This window comes from Limanda limanda, chromosome 3, assembly GCF_963576545.1.
Source record: "Limanda limanda chromosome 3, fLimLim1.1, whole genome shotgun sequence".
Lineage (NCBI taxonomy): Eukaryota > Metazoa > Chordata > Actinopteri > Pleuronectiformes > Pleuronectidae > Limanda > Limanda limanda.
Genome location: NC_083638.1, coordinates 18,121,212 through 18,142,056, shown reverse-complemented (window position 1 = coordinate 18,142,056; position 20,845 = coordinate 18,121,212). Strand labels below are relative to the sequence as shown.

At 42.4% G+C, this 20,845-nt stretch overlaps 2 protein-coding genes across 4 annotated transcripts; one reads left to right on the top strand and one right to left on the bottom strand.

Annotated features, from left to right (window-relative positions):
* The first annotated feature begins 1,021 nt into the window (after window positions 1-1,021).
* Window positions 1,022-11,455, top strand: kif28 (kinesin family member 28). Its single transcript, XM_061068907.1, has 27 exons — window positions 1,022-1,075; window positions 2,143-2,334; window positions 2,415-2,465; window positions 2,611-2,763; window positions 2,861-2,896; window positions 4,548-4,667; window positions 4,780-4,887; window positions 5,196-5,350; window positions 5,436-5,547; window positions 5,643-5,710; window positions 5,813-5,955; window positions 6,061-6,182; window positions 6,351-6,441; window positions 6,570-6,630; window positions 6,819-6,942; window positions 7,017-7,152; window positions 7,216-7,334; window positions 7,759-7,866; window positions 7,983-8,079; window positions 8,463-8,599; window positions 8,684-8,754; window positions 9,460-9,594; window positions 9,790-9,956; window positions 10,146-10,237; window positions 10,361-10,493; window positions 10,733-10,866; window positions 11,297-11,455. Exons 1-27 carry the CDS (start codon window positions 1,022-1,024, stop codon window positions 11,453-11,455), a joined length of 3,078 nt encoding a protein of 1,025 aa, XP_060924890.1.
* Window positions 11,456-12,453: 998 nt separating this feature from the next.
* LOC132998548 (frizzled-3-like) lies at window positions 12,454-20,645 on the bottom strand. 3 transcript variants are annotated; one of them, XM_061068250.1, is made up of 9 exons: window positions 20,449-20,645; window positions 19,864-20,166; window positions 19,478-19,640; window positions 18,942-19,241; window positions 18,485-18,736; window positions 15,974-16,122; window positions 15,363-15,477; window positions 14,504-14,667; window positions 12,454-14,409 (listed from the first exon to the last, which is right to left on the bottom strand). In XM_061068250.1, exons 1-9 carry the CDS (start codon window positions 20,631-20,633, stop codon window positions 14,187-14,189), a joined length of 1,854 nt encoding a protein of 617 aa, XP_060924233.1. In that variant the 5' UTR covers window positions 20,634-20,645; the 3' UTR covers window positions 12,454-14,186. The 3 variants fall into 3 exon arrangements, with proteins under 3 accessions (XP_060924233.1, XP_060924234.1, XP_060924235.1); XM_061068251.1 differs by having other exon boundaries at window positions 15,363-15,474; XM_061068252.1 differs by lacking the exons at window positions 18,942-19,241; window positions 19,478-19,640; window positions 19,864-20,166 and having other exon boundaries at window positions 15,363-15,474; window positions 18,485-18,766; window positions 20,520-20,645.
* Window positions 20,646-20,845: the final 200 nt, after the last annotated feature.

Below are 20,845 nucleotides of genomic sequence, written 5' to 3'. Positions count from 1 at the left end.
ATATTAAATAAATCCTAAAGAATTATTTTCATTTTGCATTTGATCATCTAAGCAGGCTGCCTATGCCATAGTCTTAAAATACACTCAGTTGATTTGGGAGGTTTTCTGTGAACCAGGCACAGACTTGAACACTATTCCCAACAGAAGTGGACTGTTTTGTACGTTATGGGGATGTTGTATATTGTGAAAGAGGGGAGGGGGGGGTGGGGGACTTGCACAGCATTTGGAGTTGCTCAACTTGTTTTGGGATTTGTTAATAGGCTTGTTTGATTAGATTTACAGCATCTGTCACATAGGCTATTTTCTGATGAATGTACGTAGAATGTCTTATTTTTGATGACTGCTCTTTGATAAATATGGCAATGCTTGAAAACCTATCTCACTTGTCTCAATTTCAGTTTTTCGTGAAGATGGAGTGATTGTGTCGCAAAGTATTTCTCTCTCTGTGTGTCTGAGGTGAGCAGAGTTAAGAGATGTTTCCCAGGCGGCGTCTAAGATCCAACATCCTCCACCAGCTTCCAGTTTGAAAAGGAACAAACATGTGTAACCATCATGTGAATTTGACTCCTGTTTCTCTACTCAATAATTCAGAGTGTTGGACGAGGGGAAAGTGAAACAAACTATTCCCCACTGCTTCAATTTATTAACCAATCACCAAGGGAATACAATAAGTTATAAAATTCTAACTTCTATCAAGTTTATTAAATACAGCACATAAAGCACTATTTCATTTTACCCTGGGACAGTTTCTGCTTTCCATTGTCTCTTTAAGTTGATAATTTACAGTCACATTCACATTAAAGCATTCAAACTAAATGTTTCCAGTGAAGCCACACAAGGCAGTGACCTACATTCCCAGGTTTTCACCTGTGTGTCTCCCGCTGCCCTGAATGTGTCTGTGTCCGCATGTTACTCGACCCAGTTTGCTCTCCTGTGCTCTGAGTGAGTGGATCACTCGCTGGGTCAGTCAGTCCCCTGTGCTGAAAGCTGCCTGCTGACAATGAGAGCTAAAGCCTCAGACATGCACGGGAAGGACTGTGTCAAAGTGGCCATCAGAGTCCGTCCCTTCAACAAGGTCAGTGTTCAGTGGGTTAGAAATGATTCATCCATTTGTTGTTTCATGCAGTTTATATTGTTTATTTGCCTGCTGTTTTCCTAATGTATGTGTATTATCAGTGTGTAACATACACATATTACTATATACAGCTGTATAGTATTTGTATTAATACTCAATATACTAGAAGGAATATTACCTCTAGTTTACCAGGCCAACATGGTTCTTTACCAGTTTACTCTAAGATATGCTGACAAACTCAGGAGGATTTGACTTCATGCACATTTATCACTTTTCATCTAATTAAACTAAATACAAAATGTTCATAATGTTCCTGGTGCTGGCCAATTCATAATATACATTATAATGTATCTGACCACACTGACAACTTAGAAGGATTTAATATTAGCATGTATGTGGCTGTTCTGCCCTGTTGTTTCCTCATGTAGATTAATTGGGTGTTGTGTTGCCTTCAGGAGATACTTGTTAAATAAATGATCAGAATATTGTAAGAACGGGACCAAATTAACTGGAACACAATTGTCTCTGAGATTAATTTGAATTGAGAAAATTAATTTGCGTCCATAATTCTCAATATCTAACAAAACAGTAAATAATAGATAATCGCAATCAAATGTTTTTTTTAGACATATTTAGCACCCTTAATAATATTCTTATTCACACTCTTTCTAGGCAATTATTACTAACCAGTTTTTCCTGTGAAACTAAATGACAATTTGTCTTGAAATATCACAATTTTAAAGACACCAATAATTTAGCTGGGGCCATTTTAAAGGATCTGTGTAAATTCCAGCCCCTGTCATTCTTTCTTTGTGTTTTAATTATTCTGTAGCAAACCACACAGTGGTGTCACAATAAATGAGCTTTAGATTTGTTAGCACTTTTCAGGAGGGGCAGAGCATTGTTTCAATGAGGTGTGACACTTGTTTTAAACCACCTCCGTAGTAAGAGTGTTGTTAACAAAACAATCTCATTAAACTCTTAAAGAAAGTACTACATCTCATTCTTACTTCCTTGCTTATTAAATTATTAAATGTAATCGAGAGCGTCTCCTCCTCCTTGCGCAGAGAGAGAGGGATGCAGGCAGCCACTGTGTCGTCTCCATGGTGTCAAGCTCCATCACCATCCAGGACCCACGTGACTCTCAGACCCGACGCTCGTTCTGCTTCGACTATGCCTACTGGTCCCACAGCGGCTTCTCTCGAGACCGCAAGGGCCTCTACGTGCCTGAGGAGGAGGGGGGGCGATACGCTGACCAGGTCAGCTCCAGGGAAGGGATTGGTACAGTCATTACATACATATGTATTGTGTATGTATATGTAATCTTTTCTATCCCCAGGACAGTGTGTTCCAGGACCTGGGAGAAGGAATACTGGACAATGCCCTGCAGGTAAAAGTCATCATTTATCACAGCAGTCTCTGTTGCCATTGGTCGTGAGGTGTTGTGTTTTTGTTCTGTGCTCCTTGGCCGACATGAACTTTTCTGAGGGTGCACAATCATTGTTAACAGTAAATGTCCTGACTCGTTGGTGCAGGGCTACAATGCCACGCTGTTGGCCTACGGGCAGACCGGCTCGGGGAAGAGTTACTCCATGGTGGGCTACGGGCCCAACAAAGGTCTGGTTCCTAAACTCTGTGATCGACTGTTTGAGGCGATCAGAGAAAACCAGGATACCAGACAGTGTCAGGTAGAGAGTGTGTGTATGTGTGTGTGCTTCAGGTTATTAGGTGTGTTGTGATTATTTAGAAATGTCTTAAATGTTTTTGTTCATGATTTCCACACAGGTCTTTTTCAGTATGATGGAAATCTATAATGAGCAGGTAAAGCAGCTTCTATTATGTTTACATTCTTCCTTTTGTCTCTTTCTTATTGTAGTTTTGTAGTCCTGGAAGGAAACCCAATACAAAGTGTTTTACCTTGAAACAGCTGCTTCAAAATGAGTTTGATTGTTCACTGAGAATGGTGCCACTTTCATTCCCACTCCTCACTTGTGTAGTGTGAGGGAAAGCAGGAGCAGCAGCACAGGTTTGTTTGAATCACAGGGCAGGAGACGTGTTCAACTAGTACAAAAGAACTTTAATAACTCAAATAAATGTAAAAAAAAAAAGCACAATGAAACAAACAAACAGAACAATATGTGTTAAAAACACTTCTGACAAGATCACACAGGGACAGGGCTGGGACTTGCCATGGCGACGAGAACCAAAGAAAAGGGGGAGGGATTAATAAACTAACCACCTGTGACACTGCAAGCCAAACAAAACGGGTTGTGAAGGAACGCCACCACCAGGAATTTGGTCGCCGCCTCAGGCCAACAGCACCGGACCAACAATAAAAAGATAATTAAAACATGTCAGGGTTGAAAACAACCAAACAAAGCAACAAAATAAACCAAATATAAACCTATTTAAACACAACGTAGGCCAAGTGGGATTAAATGTTACTTAAAATCAGGCGTCCCTCCCAGGTGGTCACTCCACGCGCCGTGAAGGTGTAGCGTGGAGAGCCGCAGTGAACAAGACAATACTTTTAAAAACGACCAGTTCCTTTGGTCCGTGCAAGGCAGAGGACAGGTGTATCAGTCTCCCTCTGGAATTATTGATCAAAGTGTTTTTACAGTACTTTGAAATATCCAGAAATTAGCTACTTGAAGCTAAAAATGTGTGACTTTTATTTTGTAAAATCTGTAAATTGATACAGTCAAAATGCTATTCATAAAATTGTTATGTGAGACAATATATACTTCTTGTGAATATAATCCAATCCATTTCCTTTTTAATTATGCATTTTGTACATGCTCCATGTCAACAGTTTATTTTGAAAAAACGCTTTGGTTGCGTTTACCATAAATGTCAGTATAATTTCTGTGTCAGCTGATTTGACCGCAGAGACGCGAGTGTCGGCTGGCTTGACCGCAGTAAACAGCAGGTCCGTCTGAGGCGTGGTGGCCAATGACGACAAATAAACAAATTTAGTTATTAATATGACAAAATAAGAATTTGATGATTTAATGTGACCATACGCACCATCCTGTCAAGCCAAGGCACAGTCTCCAACTGGTTAGCGGGCTCAGTCTCCTGTGAGAAGTGTGTAACTGACTTAAAGTGGCAGCTTCAATCGTCAGAATCAGGTCAAGCTAATTCAGTATAATGCTAAACTGTAGATGAGTTAAAAAGACTAAGAAGTCAATAAAAAACAGTGTTTATCTCAAATATTCAATGAGGAAATGTTTGAAATATCAAGAATTCTCAACAAAGTTTGCATTTACAACAGCTGCAGCTCGTCTGTTTCATGAAGCTGGGGCTGATGGGTAATATCCAGTTCAGTTGTGTTTCTGTTCAGTGCTCAGCAACTTTTCTGTTTGTCGTCTCTTTCTCTGGATATTAAAACACTTCAGGGGTCATTCATTAATACCCGGACCTCCTCCTTCTCACCCTCTTTGATTTCTTTGTCTCTTTTCTCAACCTCCAGGTAATTGACCTGCTGTCTCGGGGGTCTCGCACGTCTGGGGCCCTCAGAGTTCGAGAGGAGCAGCATAGAGGTTTCTATGTGGAGGGTCTCCGTACTGTCCCCTGTGACAGTGCACAACAGGTGAGGGGGGGGGGGGAGGTGCAGAGAGAGTGAGGCTGCCACACAAAGACACAAACTGAGCTGTTGCATTTGGAAACACATGAAAAACGAGAACCTGTAAATGTTTGTGCAGGTGGAGCAGCTGATGGAACAGGGCACCAGGACTCGAACCACAGCTGCTACTCACATGAACGCCAACAGCAGTCGCTCACACATGCTGATCGTCCTCCAGCTCAAACAGGTGAATACCTCCATCATTCAGACACTAAAGCATCTCTCCAAAACTATGAGAAAAACTCTGACTCAGAATCAGGCATCAGACTCCGCACTGTTTTCTGAAGCTGCTGAGGTAGCAAGTTCCTCAATCGCTAAAATAAATAAGAACAAATTCAAAACAGTATAATTCCATATTCACTCATCTCCCAGACTTGCATCCATTAACGTTCCTCCCCCGTGTTGTGACTCCGGTATCGTCTCTGTCATCATTTTTATTGCCGCATGTTATCTCCAGGCTTCCTCCAACAGCTGTAGTTGTCATCCCCCTGTCAGATTTTTTCCAAAGAGAGCATCACGAAGCAGTCCAACATCAACCTGGTGGACCTGGCCGGTAGTGAGCGTCAGAGGTCGTCGGGGTCAGAGGCCGACAGACTCAAAGAGGGCACAGCCATCAACCTGAGCCTCACCACCCTGGGCAACGTCATCAGGTAGTTTGACTGTTTCATTGAGTTTTTGTTGCATTTGGTTTATCTGTAGTCTGCACCTCCTCTCACCTCCTCTCGCCTCCTCCAGTGCTCTTGCCGATGTGGCTGTGGGGAAGAAGGTCGTCCACATTCCTTACAGAGACTCAGTTCTCACCAAGTTGCTGCAGTCTGCACTGGGAGGCAACAGTCGCACTGTAATGGTAACAGACATTCCATTGCACTGTCTGATACGTTTTATAAAAAGCTTTGCTGGGTCATCTTTGCTTTAAGTTTGCAAATGGAACACATTTCCTAGATTGCCACACTGAGCCCTGCTGACATCTGCTTTGAGGAGTCTCTCTCAACACTGCGCTATGCGGAGAGGTACTGTGAAGTATCATGGCTCCCTAAGTTCCCTTTATTTCAGCTGTACCCTACTAACAGACCTCACCCCTTGTACCCTTTCTACCTCCCCCATTACCTCAGGGCAAAGCGTATCCAGAACAAGGCAGTGGTGAACGAGAGCCCGACCGAGCGTCTGGTCAAAGAGCTGAAGGCAGAAAACGCCAGACTCCTGCAGCGACTGGGCCGGCTGGGCCAGGAGGGACGCAGAGCCCACGATGAGACCAGTAAGAGTCACTGCTGCCTTAGAAACGAGTGGATCTGCAAAGGTGAAGGTTGTGGAGAGGTCAACATGTATGTCTGTGTGTGTGTGTGTGTGTGGGGGGGTGTAGAAGAGCTCCGTCAGCTGCTGACTCATAACGAACTCCAGATCAGAGCCATTCAGACTCTGTGGGAACAGCACCTGCAGGAGGCGCTGAAGGACTGGGAGCAACAGTATGCTAACATCACACAGGTACACACATTCTCATACAAATGCACAATAAGGCAAACACACAAACACAGATTATAAATGAAAATCTTGGTTAAAGTTTATAAATAAACTTCATCTTTGCAAATGGACGAAGTGGATATTTTCTTTTCTTGTCCACCACCTCTGTCACAACGTGTCCCGGTCACTCAGGAGAGGAGGATGATGCAGATGCATCCCTACATCCTGAACATCAACGAGGACGCTCAGCTGTCTGGAGTGGTCAAGCTCTTCATCCAGGAGGGTGAGTCGAGTCTGTGATGACAATCTCACCCCCCCTTCAGTTAAACTTTCAGAGAGCAGATCCTCACAGTTTTAAATGTGTTAAATTAGTTTTAGTTTAAACCTCATTATCGCTGTTCTGTGTTCCAGGTGAATGGGACATCGGCCTGTGTGACTCTTCTCTGAGCTCCATCTCTATCAAGGGCCTTGGGTGAGTTCCCACTACATCACATCACTGAGTGATATCAGAGACAATTATCGTCCAGAGGTGGATGTGAACGCTGTCATTGATGGACAGTGTCTGGGAGCTTCAGATTGCTGAAAGTATCCGTCTGTCACCTCCTGTATCTTGGACCTAATACAAACCCATCAGTGTGCGTACTTGTGTGTGTGTGTCAGGATCCAGGAGCGACATGCCGTCTTCAGGAATGAACAGCGCCGCGTGACACTGACACCTCAGCCAGGGTCAAAGGTCATTGTCAATGGACACGCTGTTTCCCAGACAGCTGAGCTGCAGCACCTGGTGAGTCTCAACACACCCACAAACTTTAGAACATGTAGTTAAATCTCACATGGAGCCTTTACCTCTCCCTCCAGGACCGCCTGGTTCTAGGCTCCAACTGCACCTACCTGTTCATTGGTTATCCATCAGAGAGGGGGGGGGACGACTGGAGCCGCTACGACTACGACTACTTCCAGTCTGAGCTTGCAGCTGCTGAGGGCGTCCACCTGGGTGAGTGAGGGGATAGAGAGCTGCAAGTTAAGGAAGATCATATTTAAACATGTCTGTGTTCAGGTGAGTCCAGCGCTGAGAGCACTCACACGGACCCCAGTCTGCTGGCCGTGTTCTACGACTACATCAAACTGATGCCTATGGTGGCCGAGGCCAATCAGATGAGCCAGGAGCTGAGCAAGGTGACATCATCAGATTAATTTAACCCTCATATTATCTTCCTGTTGACCGTGTTCTTTTTAATCTCTTGTCTGGTATAAATTGTGTGTGAACCTTGTTCGTCAACATCATTCCACACAGGTCAAGGTTTACACCTCTCTTTGGTATTCATTATCAATAGACCTTATTTACATGGAATAATTAGGGCCCGAGCACCGAACGGTGGGAGGCCCTATTGAAATGGTAAGGATTTTTACTATTATTATTATTTCCCTTTGGGGGGCTTTTTTTCAGGGCCTAGACATACTAGAAAAATCATGAAACATTGCAGGAAATTCAAGGCCTACGGATATTTTTGTATTCTGGAGTAAGTTGAAATGGGCGTGGCAAAATGGCTCAGCATTGTTTATTAAAAAGGAATAAACTCTTGCTCTGCCATGTTTGTAGGAGGTGGAGTTTAAGTTGGAGATCAAGAATTTGGCGCTGTCTGATCCAAAAGGCCACGATCTGGAGAAAGAGATTGTTTGCAGAATCACATCGACGGGAAGAAAACAGGTCGGTCCTCTGTCTTTCTGTCTGTCTCTCGTTTACACACTCTCCTTTTACAAATCCAATTTCAATTAGAATTTTAGTTTCTTTCTCTGACCTACTCTGAACTACGCCCTCCCCAGGTTTGGATGTGGTCCAAGACCAAGTTTGTGAACCGAAAATTCCTGATGGAAGAGGTTTATCAGCAGCATCAGGCTGAGCAGAGTGAGATCAATGTAAGTAACTGAAATAAATGTTTTAAGTCTAAACTAAATACTTCTGCAGATCTGAAGAATGATTGGTCTCCCTGTCCCTTATAAAAGTATGAACTAAAATTAAATAATTAAAACTTAGTGACCAGAAACTGTGACTAAAGAATCACGACTGGACACATAAGGAATCAACAGACAGCTGAGAAAATGACTAAACCTGCTTTGTATTTATTTTGTATCGCTTGATATTCAGTCAAATATTTTATCTCACAGTGTTTACTATTTAAAAATCATTATTTTTCGCAGTAAAGAAAATATTCAGTAAAGTAACACAACATCAACATCATAGTTTACATTTGCCTACTGGTTTCCATATACATTGATTTGTCTTGTGTTGGTGCTGTCAGAGAGTAGAAGGGCTGTCTGCCGCTGCGTTACCCAGAGAGAAGGATCCCTTCTGGGATCCAGTGGAGCCTCTGCTCCTGGGCACCGCTCACCTCTGGCTTCAGTCTCTGGCCTTCCGCATCCCTCTTGAGGAGCAGCTGGAGGTGGAACCACAGAACACGCAGCACACATACAGTAAATGGTGGATAAGCTCTTAGTGATGATTGGATGATCATGTCTGTCTGCAGGTGCTGGGGTCAGAGGGCACAGAGGAGGCCATTCTACAAGCTCAGCTGGTTCCCTGCAACTCCACTGGACTGTATGAGGCGCACAAAATTCCAGTTTCTATCTAATTAATAGTTTAAAACTGCAGTCAATGCTTTTGTTGACAAGATTCTATAAATGCAATTTAATTTATTATTGATAGTGTCAGAGTTTTAACTTTAAATCCATGACATGGGTGAATTCACTTAAAACATAATCTCCAGACTGCAATTTGTAGTTTCATCTATTAGCCAGAACAGTTAAAAGATATATGCATATAAATAATGCATACTATTTTCTTCATACAGACACACACACACACACACACACACACACACACACACACACACACACACACACACACACACACACACACACACACACACACACACACACACACACAACAGAAGAAATTACATTACATTTACTAACCATGATTTCCTGGAGACTTAATGTAGCTTCATCAAAGTTACTATTGCTGAACCCTAATCCTTACCTTAACCTAAACCTTAACCTAATCTTAACCGAACCTTAACTTTAACATTAACCTTAACTATAACCTAATCTTAACCTAACCTTTAAACATTTCTTGCCCTTAACATTTACGTTTTGGGGCATTTTGTTTCAATAAGGCAGACAAGTCCCCATAATGTAACTGTGTGAACAATTTAAGGTCCCCACAACATGTGTAATACTTTGACCGCACACACAAACACACAGTTAGTTTTCGTTATTAGTAAATAACTTTCTCATGTTCCAGCCCACTCGGTGAAGACGACATCCTGATCGATCCGTCTGAGTTACTGGGGCGACGACTGGACTTCCAACTGGTCCTGGAACAGTGTTGTGGTCTGCGCTGGATCAGAGAGGCCCGCAATAGAGGGGTTCAGTTTGGGTGAGGCGCAAAGGGGGGGTGGGGGGGGGGCTACTACAGAGACGTAATTGTAATCGTAAAGTTGTTATGTGGCACAGTCAGTGCAGAGGACTGTGATAATATATTGGTATTTATTGAATATTAGTTTCCTCTGGATTCATGTGGCCACAGCTGAGATCCTTCTCTTCCACTGTTGATTTCCTCCCGCTCTCTTAGTTTTAGGATGTTTGACTGCAGTCAGCCTCTCTACACTCCAGCTGTGTGGCACAACCTCAACCCTCTGCTGGACCACAGAGTCCACTTTGCCTCCCTCCACACCTCCCAGCGTCTGCTGGACTACCTGCAGAGCAGCGCTGTCGTGCTGGAGCTGTGGGGCCTTCAAGGTGAGAATGGAGAGAGATGCATGAGTGATCGGGCAGGTCTTGAATTAATGGTAACTTTTTCCCCCTGAACTTAACTTTATTGGGTATGTTGGTCTTGTTGGTTTATTCATGTTACATGTGACTATGTACAGCACTGCATATCGATACAGTCAGAATCTAAGCAGCTGATCAGTGCTGCTTTTGTCTCAGATGGTTGCACCGACTTGGTGTCGTCTCTGGAGGGAGTGAGGATGACGACAGACGGTGTGTTCATCCTCGACGAGGAAGGCCCAACAAACGCTGTGGTGAGTTTAATGTTAAGTCTGAATCCCTTCTATGTTTTTTCAAAAGACTTCTCATAAGAATTACTCAAAAATGTTATCATGGTGCTTATAAACGAGTGTGATTGTGTGTGTGTGTTTCAGCCTGTAAACTCTGCGGAGCTCAGCTGTTCAGTGAGAGCTCTGCTACAGGATGTGGAACAACTAAAGAGTGATAATGCTTTGCTGAGAAAAGAAAATCACTGTCTGAGGGAACAACTCAACACGACCAGGAACGGTAACTAACACACACACATCACAGCTGTGCTCAATGTGTTTCCATTCCAGTGAACTAAAAACACACATTCAAAATAGAGTTCACATTGCACTTATGCTGTATCTTTTTATAGTAATGTACAGTTGAGACTATAAAACTAAAAATGTTACATGGCAGAGTTTTCCCATTCTTTAATTCACAAGAGAGGAACTCTGATTCACCTCCTCTTGCTCACACACTTTCTCTCTTGTTGATTTCAGGTGGGGATGGTGGCCGTAGTCGGTCGCTGCGTCCCAGCTGCGATGCAGAATTTGCCCGTGCTCTCAAGGTTTTCTACCACAGCATGACCTCAGTCAGGGGTCAGCTTCAGCGCCTGCGCAGACACAGGCCCAGTGTATGTATCTGTGCCTGTCTGCAGCCTTAGTGAGCGTTTACTACAGTCAGACCTTGTTAATACAAAACTGACATTCATGTAAAGTCTCAGTTCGATTACAGGGGAATGACCACAGTAAGTGAGGATTTCATACATTTTAATCTACGATTAAGCATTTTAGGGAATTTTATCGTTATTAGATGTTATTTTATTAGCTGTTTGATACAATGTGATATAGAATATATATGTTCAGCCATCTGTTAGTGAAACGACTGGATGGGTTCAGCATTATTACCTCCAACAAGTAAAGCTGGTATTTTCACCCGTTTGAAGAACGCATTATGTTTTAGGTTAGTTTATTGTGTCACCTTCTAAATGTGCGTTCATTTTAACAAATGTTCTACACTGTTGATCAACTGTTAGTTGTGTGTCTGCTCTGTGTGTTTTCCAGGAGGAGTCTGACCTGCTGGGGCTCAGACTGTTTATAGATGAGCAGGGTCGTCGGATGAGAGACTTCTCAGAGCAGCTAGAACAAAGTGTGTCCACGCTAAAACACGATGTCGCTGCCATTGTCCGTCGGAAACGTGAACGATCAGGAATCTGGTCTTGACTGAATGACTGTTGGCTGATGGTGAACGTCTCTGTCATAATGTCACTTATAGGTAGCTATAAGAGCCCCACTGAGTTAACTCCAGAGCAAACATGCCATTGAACAAACTCTTGATGTAATGTGTTCACTGAACTGAGGTGTGGTAACAAGATTAGTTGGCCAGAATAAAAACACAGCTCTAACAAACAGAACAACAAATCCACACAACACAAACAACAGCTCTGAAGTTTATAAAATGTTTATTAGACTGCATGTAAAACAAGTCATATCAGTCCCAAACTGCAAATAAATTACAAGGCAAATACAACCCAAGTTTCACACTTCTCAATATTGATCTTTTTTTAAACCATGAGTGCTAATGTGCCATATTTTCAAGCTACTCCAGTTCACTGTGAAGCATTGTAATGATGATGAAGATGATGATAACAGCTTCCTCAGAAATGTGTGGTTGTGGGACTGATGAGAAGAATGAGATGTTTCATAGCATCTCTTGTTATAAAAGCACAATGGTTAATGTTTTTCAGTAGTCACGACTTGCAAAAGTACAGGCAGATTGTGTAGGTCCCAAAAAAAGACTAGTGTGGGCACATTTACAGGAGGAGAGGCAGGAGGCAGATGTGAGGCCGATTAGTCACCACAGAGGACAGAAGATCTATGTACAACAGGGACGCAGGCAGACGAGTTAACAGGTGAAGAGAGAAGGGAGGAGAGAGGCAGCAGTGAAAGGCCAGAGAGTCAGCAAGGTACGTTTGAACTGAAGAGGTAGAATGAAAAAACACACAGCTAACTGTGGGATGGAGTTAGCTATTGATCCTAGTGTGTGTGTGTGTGTGTGTGTGTGTGTGTGTGTGTGTGTGTGTGTGTGTGTGTGTGTGTGTGTGTGTGTGTGTGTGTGTGTGTGTGTGTGTGTGTGTGTGTGTGTGTGTGTGTGTGTGTGTGTGTGTGTGTGACTTAAGACAGAACACTAGAGTCACTGAAATTCACTGGTTTGTGTTTCATTTTAGAGCCTTTCAGATTCTTCAGAAATAAGCAAAAATTTCTACTGATATAGGCATTTTAATTTAAAAAACAATAACGTGTGTGTACACCCAGGTACAGAGAAGGCTGAAGGTAGAGGTGAGGTAGGTTAACTTGAGGGATTGTGGAACAAAAACTAAATGAGAGACAGTGATATTATACATTTAACTTCCTATAACATTAAGTGTCAGACAACATATCGCGCCTGATGACTGATTGTTTCTGTAAGTTTGAACAATGCAAGCACAGGTGACCAAAGAGCATGTACAGAAGCAGGTTGGGTCACATCAATGCAACTAGTAAAAATGGCATTAGGAAAAAAAAAAAAAAACCATTCTGCCATGAGGATGTTGACAGATTTCAAAATAAAAGCACTGTCATTGGTTTCCATTTTGAAATTACGCTTCAGTCGATACAGGCTTAGACTTGAATGCAGTGATAGACGACTTCCTGAATCAGACAGAGGTTGTTGATGTTTAGATTGTTACGCGATTTTGAGGCTTTTAGACTTTGTAATGACTCTTATTTGGCTTCTTCCATTTAGATTTTATAAACAAGATTGGCTGGTTGACAGCAACGGAAATAAGCATTGGTTGTGTGAATTATTCTCTTGTTTGATTCTAAAGCCAACCTGTCTTCCTTTGCAAAGCTGATGCCTCTCTGCAAAAGGTCCAGTGCTGAAATTATTTAATAATAAAGAATAACCTCTGTGCATGTTAAGTAAGTGCACAAGCATTATTCAAGCTCATTCCTCTTCCTGGTTCTGAAGACAAACCTTTGACAATCTGGGTTCAGTTCCCTCCATCATGTCTTCTCTGTTTAGATCAGAGGGAGTGACTGAAGTTTAAAAACACATTTAACCACTTGTGTATTTATTTCTTACTCAATCTCACATACACACGCACTCCCACGCACACACACACACACACAAACACACTGTCACTGAGAAGCATTCAGCACCACACAGATGATTTTCACAGTATAAAAATATCTCACTAATCCACAAAAAGGTCCAAAATGTCACATGAGGCCCATATTCATTGACTTTGAGCCACACAAAGATAAACATCATCATTAAGAGCTGCAGTCTAAGAAACAAAAACATGGAATAATTAGATCTGACTGAAATCAGTCAAGTTTCACGTGAGACGACAAACCAATGCAGATTGTTACAAAAGCAATACTCGGCACAGTTCACATATTTAACAATATTCCTGTAAATCCTGCAAGATGATTCAAGATCCTTATTTGGAAGTAGAGGCGTGTCACAATGATCTGGTGTCAAACCTCTAAATCCAAGATGAATCTTTCAGAGTAAACCTGCAACAAACTGTCACCATTGCTTATCACGAGATACTTAAACTTTACCTGAATAACATCTTGATGTCACTTAAGTCTGTGGAGGTGGATTTATCTTGTTGGTTCAGCAGTTTGAGTTGAGCAATCAGGAGTCAACTGCTTCGTCAACTCAAATATGTAAACATACCTGTCCAGCTTAAACCTGTGTTCTCCAGTAGCTAAACAGCTAACGACTGTCCAGCGATAAACTGAAACTAAAATTCACCACCACAGCACACACTGGTACATCCTCCATCTTGACAGACTCTCCCACACTGCAGACACTGCAGTGTTGTTCTGCTGACAGCAAATCTTCTTTGAAAGACATAGACAGCGTCCTGGCAATGATTTCCTGTTTCCAAGTTTGTGATTGTTTTCAGGCACTAGTGCCGTCATTCTCAGCAACTCGACTGATACTCGCCGTGGTTCCGTGGGTGATGAGGGTAGACAGGGCTTCAGACACGTCTCGCTGGCTGCCGTGCCGTGAGTTGCTCTCTATATGATGGAGGCTGCTGTGAGTGGAAAGCGGGTGGTCGAGACGTGGCATGCTGCCATGGAAACTGCGCTCCTCTGTACCTCGGTAAACCACCGCATCGCTCCTTGGAGGGGGGAGAGAGGAGAAAGACACTTCTTCATCTGATTCACACCATCTGACAGAGTGAGAAACAGAGTGTTACAGATGATCTGTTCTACCTGTCGTCCCGGGTGCGGCGCAGGCTGCCGTGGTAGCTGGCCTTGCTGTGAACGCTGCTGGCTTTACTCCTGGTGGAGGCAGGGTGGCCATGGTGAGTTCTGACCGGCTCGTCAAGGTCGTCCAGGACAGCTAAGTGGGTGGAGGAGGCGTGGGTAGAGGTGCCCTTCAAATAGACAGAAAGGAGAGGTCAGATAAATGTAATAACAACAGAGGATGTTTGTCTGATCAGTTTGAAGTTATATTGAAAATTGTAAGTCTACTTAGATCATAACCTGTAGATCGATTCCGTTTACAGGTTTTCAGGTCGCTTGATGATTTCATTTGCTTGGTGCCTATAAGTTGTCAGACTTTTACTTCTTCTTGTTAGAGCTCTGTTCCCTGACCTGAGCTTTTTGCTGCAAGAAGTGTTGGACCCTGGTTGGGTTTTAATAGTGTGTGTTTCAAATATTCAAAAAATAATAAACCTTTATTTTGTCAATAACTATTTCTTTCTAGTTTCTCTGACGGCACAAATAAGTGACCGTGCTCATCCTGTGATGCACATTAAGGCCCAATAGCAAGAAGGAATGAGTCACCAATTTATCCTGGGGAACTAATGGACATTAAGGGATAACAATAAAACAACAGCTTCTTGTCTCAGTTTCAGTCAGATCAAGTCTTGGTTGTTATTTTCAGCCAGCACAGACAAAGATAACCATTCAGAAGATCCACAGAACTACTCACAAAACCACATATGATAGTTGTTACAATAACTAAAACCACTCATACAAATCCTGCTTGTTTTCTTACTGCCACAATAAATACTACAATGATTGTTTATGACACCAATGTATCACTTCAGTGTGTTTGCAGCCCTACCTGAGTGGATGTTCCTCTGGACTTCCTAATAACAGGAGTGTTGGGTTCACGCAGCAGAGACTGAGCAAAGTCGGGCTGCTCCTGCAGAACCTGGCGAGACTCGTTCACCCCACTGCTGCAGATAGAAGAGAGGGCAGGGGTGGGATTTGAAGGAGGAGAGACAAGGGGGAAGGAGCATGGGAAACAGAGGACAGATCCACAAATAGCAGACAAAGAGTTTGAAGAGAGGGAAGAGGGGAGTGGGGGGCATAGAGTTGGAGGAGAGCAGTGGGACAGAACAGAGCAAATAAGAAGAGAGAGACATGGTGACCGCAGAGAGAGGAGGAGCGGTGCAGGGTTTAGGGTTGGCGTGTCAGAGTAACGCAGGGCGTGCAAACAGAGAGGAAACACAGAGAGGTGAGAAAGAAACAGGAGAGGGGGGGAGAAGAATGTTAATGTGCTGTTAACGAATTGAGGAGGACACACATGTAACAGACACAGGTAAATTCTGTGTGTTTCTCTATAGATATGTTAGATTACTATGAGGAGTGATTCTTAATGTGGTTTATCTGTTTGAAGCAGTAACTTCACATGGGAAATAAAACTGAATTATATAAAAAGAATCATCTTACTCTTTGCGTCTGCGTCCGTGCAGGAAGCTGGCCCATTCGAAACAGGTCTTCTTACTGCCCACCCAGAACACAGAGGGAATTCCCACCACCAGCATCATCAGGTATTTCATCAGGAACAAAACCATGAGCGGTCGACTGCTCTGCTCCACCTGATAATTACAGGAATATTAAATATCCACTCCACAATTATCTGATCAAGACAACAGAAGGTGATTAAAACACAGAAGGAAAAGTTGATGAGTCAGAGGAAGAAAAGAGCTTTTATTATTTTGGAAACAGATTAGCCTCAGATCCTCAGGGGAGGAAATACTAAAAGCATTTTAAGCTACTGGAACATTAAAGGAACTAAAGTATTCAGCACTGATGAACATTTATAGTCCAGCTTGTCTTTGTGAATGTTGGTTAATCCTAGAAAAGAAACAGGTTCAAAAGCTGATCTGCAGTCAGGTAGAAGAACAACAGCTCGTTGAACTTGAATTTGATGCAAGATACAAAAGCTGACAGCAGGGGGCAGTATTTTAAAGCAGTTGTATAGGTTAATGTAGGTAGTTTAAAGAAACCCTCATCTTAAAGCATCCAAATCCCCCAAATCAATGTTAATCTTTAAAATATCAACTAGGAACAGTGTTGAGTTCAAACAGAAATCAACTTGTGTGTTGCACCTTTTTGGGAGAGCAATGCTCTGATTGTGTGGTTTACCATTTAATTAAGTCAAAATCAAAGAATCAGTTTAGGGAGCAGAATTAAACAAAAAATCGAATATATTCTTTCACGCAAAATGACAAGAGACATTACATTTATTATTAACATAAGATTAAATCGTAATTAAGATGCTATTCGTTAAGTGTTTTAACATTCGTGCCATCTCCTAAAGTAACTCCTAGGGGAGAAGGACTTTAACAAAGCCTCGGTGTTCCTTGCTCTTAAAAGGAACCAGAGTAAGGAGAATTAATATGTATTAATTAGCTTAGGTCTGTCTCACCCAGGAAGAGATTAAATGTCTCAGATTCAGATCCTGAGATAAAACAAGAGGGTCTGAGTGTTCTGTAAATTACCACCCATACACACGCACAAGTAAAGTGAACAATGCCCACAGAATCTTCAATTATCCAAAATCATAGAGTTGTACGCTCCTACACACGCACCAACTTTTGCACGCAACCCCCACAACCCCCCTCGAGGGTAAAGATCAAATAACACTGCAATATTGAAATTCCACAGCTACAATAGGACATAAAGGGGGTCTCTTCATGTGCTCACACACACATACTGTCTCTCACACACCCACAGACATACAGACACGACCACATAATATAAGTACTTGCACCTGCTCGCAGCTTCTCTCATACAGTATAAAGTGTCAGTGACAAATTTGCTGACACTTCTCCTTCATGAAATTGCCGTAACATCACTCTGCTTTAATAATTACGGGTAAAGAAAACGTATACAAATACTTCTTAAGTATTTCCCAAGTTTTATACTTGAATCTGATGAGACGCTTTCATTAAAATGTGTTTTTCTATCATTCAGACGCTATGAAACATCTCACTCCTGCCACAAAACAGCTACAAAGACATTATAGAGTACAGGCAGCAGAGCATGACTGAGCAAGCCCTGAGAGAGAGTGAGTGAGTGCAGGGGAAGAAGGGGGAGACTGAGTAAAAGAAGTGTGTGTGAGAACCAGCTGAGAGAGAGAAAGACAAAGAGACAAAGAAACAGAGTAAAACAGAGATGGTAGTCTTGTGTGGAGTCTGTATTAGCTGAGCTAATGATGTATGCTGCTCCCTTATCCCCTCACAAATACCTACTCGCTCAGCCATACCACTCACCTCTCTTACCAACTCACTCACTTACGTGAGTAGTCTTCGTTCATGCTTTCAGATTATTACTACTTAATTGTTTTGACGTCTCTAAATTTAACTGATAATAATTACATGGTAAATAAAATGTATTATTATAGTATTATTATTATAATCTTCCCTGTAGATCTTGTTTTACCATTGGTTCTGGTATATGTACTTCTCTGACACACAAATAAATATATCCTAGTCACTTAATGAGGAGAGAAAAAACTTAATCCCTCACAGTGGCCACTGAGCACTTCACACCAGCTCACTCTGGCCCTGTGACAACAAACAGGGTGTGTGAGTGAATGATATACAGAGTGCTGCGATAGCCAAAACGCTGCCAAGAGTTTGTCTGTATTTATTTTTGGTGTGTGACTGAGACGACAGGTAAATCCTGAGGAGTCCTCTGTTTTCAGACAGAAAGTAGAGGAATATGTTCAATGAGCTGCCCTATATGCAAATGTACCTTGACATCTGGGATAGTCTAAGTATAAAGTTTGTGTACAAGTGATTAACTGATTATTTTTGCTTTGTGTCAACAGGAAGAGACACAAAAACGTCTCCACACATGACATATTTCATCCTTGACAAGTGACGCATACTTTGTCTGGCAAAGATGGCAACATTGCATAGGCTTTCATATATACATTCTCTCTCCTCTTACCTTATATGGGCAGGGGATGTGATAGTGCTTGCAGTTCTCCTCCATCCATGTTTTCTCCCAAATGTTTCGGTAGGTGTGTTCATACAGGTAGCACCCGATCACCGTCAATAGGGGGACAAGGTAGAGCACCGAGAACACTCCCATTCGGATCATAAACTTGACTAGTTTGGTCTGGTTTTCCTTCTCCAGAGGGATTTCCATGCGCACCCGATTCAGAGCCACAATGCCCACTAACAGGAGAGAGACGCCCACCTGAAGATAGAGAGAAACGACAAGATAAGACTCTGTAACAGACACAAATAAAATAAATTATAATTAAAGATCTGGAAAACCAAATTTACGCCAACAACCCGTACTTTTCATCGAACCAACCATTAATTTATTCATTGTATCATCCCACTCGTCACTTCTTTCATCCACCCACCCACTCATTCATTTATCTTCTGACTGTACTCACCGCCACATTGAGGCAGAGTGGTGCCAGAACAAACCACCGCAGGGCGTCTATATCATACAGGCCTATGAAACACACTCCACTGATCCCATCTCCTTCTATTTTGTTCAGGGCCAACAAGGTGACAGTCAGGGCCCCTGGGAGCCCCCAGGCAACAGCATGGAAGAGGAGGGCTTTCTTCTCGATGGCCTCGCTACCCCATTTAGGCACAGCGGCCAGGAACCAAGTGATTGTCAGTATGACCCACCACAAGCTGCCAGCCATGGTGAAGAAATACAGGACCATAAAGAAGAGGGTGCACACCTGAGAGAGGAGTGGGAGCAGTAACTTTGGATCAGTCATGTAAGTCATGTTTGTCTTAAAACAAAATTTCCAAATAATAATCAAAAGTAATTATCAAAAGTAGGGTATCACTAATGTTTTTACTATTCAGGGAAATGCTTTCAAATTTGATTACATTTAAAGAAAATCTAACACTTGACATGATTCTGACAAACCAAAATCATTCACATGAAAGGTGTGTGAAGTGAAGCTCCCACCTTGTTGTGTGAACCCTGTGTTATGGTTGAAGCTCTAAACTGAGAAGGGATGACTGCATTGCAGGCAACTCTGTCTTCCAACAGGAACCCAAGGAAAAACACCAGCGACACCATGACATAACACACAGCGTAGAAGATTATTGGACGCTCAGGGTATCGAAACCTGATGAGAAAAAAGAAAATGATGATTAATGTTGTGTATTATTTACAACTTAGTTAAAATTATTATTACTGTTTCTAGCGCTCTCTTGTCAATTTGTCCTTTTTTTTTTTATACAGCATTTAATCTGGAAATTGTTCAGAAATGTTTCAAATTTTTGAAGACTAGCTCAAGTATTCTCATAAATCACACTCAGTAAGTTAATAGAGATTTCAGCCATTCAAACCTGGTAACATCAATGAGAAATGTCAGAAAGGTGAAGAGTGTTGCGGACAGACAGACGATGGAGACGACGCCTATGAAGTATCGGGTAAAGGTCAGCTCCTGCTGGTTGAAGAACATTGAGGGACATGGAGCAGAACAGTCCTTCTTGCCCATGAAAGAGTAACCTAGTTCAGGGTCAACTTTGAGCTCTCTGGGGCACCAGAAACCGTATTCTCTCTGCACAGTCATGGATGACTGGTCAGTGGGGTCAGAACCTGTTAGCAGGTCCTCTGCACGAGGATAGGGCTCATCACAATCCGGGAACCTGGAAAAAGAAAAACTATGTGAGAGCTTCCAGTTAAATCCAATATCAATTTTGCTCAGACTTTTGTTTATATGTTATATGCAATGAGTACAATAAATCAAAGAGTATATCCTCTAAAATTACCTAAGTTTGAATCAATAACTCTATAACAAAGTTTAAACACAAATCACCATTGCATCCATCATGAGGTTAAGATTTATTGCACAGATGCTTCAAAATCCTGTGTGTGATGACACTGTTTGTACTATTTAATACTGGGTTGATTTAAAATGAAAAGCACACCTGCTACACTCCATGTCGTCTGGCCAGGCTACTCCAAATATCTGCATGAGTTTGTGGCACTCGTCTTTGGCGCGCTGGCAGAGAGATCGACATGGCATGGACACCTGACCATAGACCGTGCACACCGGGGCGTACAGGGCACACAGGAACATCCTCAGGTCAGCACTGCACACTAGGTTTACCATCGGATGAAAAGGCTACAGATGGAGAGGTGGAGATGGAGGGAAAGAAAAAGACAGAATTTAAACCTGCAACCAGACTGGAAAGAATGCTACAGTGTCCAAGTTTATTACACATGGTCTCCTAACTCTAGCACACTCCTACACATTTCATCTTTCCAATGTTACAATTGAATCTCAGTGTGAACCAGCTTGCTAAAGTTATTTTTAGATATGTT

Bases quoted from the DNA above. Each gene is read 5' to 3' on its own strand.
- LOC132998548 (XM_061068250.1), bottom strand. From the start codon at position 20,633: ATGGTAAACCTAGTGTGCAGTGCTGACCTGAGGATGTTCCTGTGTGCC. The intron at 18,737-18,941 runs GTGAGTACAGTC...CTCTATCTTCAG, and splicing joins CACTCTGCCTCAATGTGGCG to GTGGGCGTCTCTCTCCTGTT. The intron at 14,668-15,362 runs GTAGGGCTGCAA...GTCTATTTGAAG, and splicing joins CCAGAGGAACATCCACTCAG to GGCACCTCTACCCACGCCTC.
- kif28 (XM_061068907.1), top strand. From the start codon at position 1,022: ATGCACGGGAAGGACTGTGTCAAAGTGGCCATCAGAGTCCGTCCCTTC. The intron at 7,867-7,982 runs GTCGGTCCTCTG...CGCCCTCCCCAG, and splicing joins CATCGACGGGAAGAAAACAG to GTTTGGATGTGGTCCAAGAC. The intron at 10,494-10,732 runs GTAACTAACACA...TGTTGATTTCAG, and splicing joins ACTCAACACGACCAGGAACG to GTGGGGATGGTGGCCGTAGT.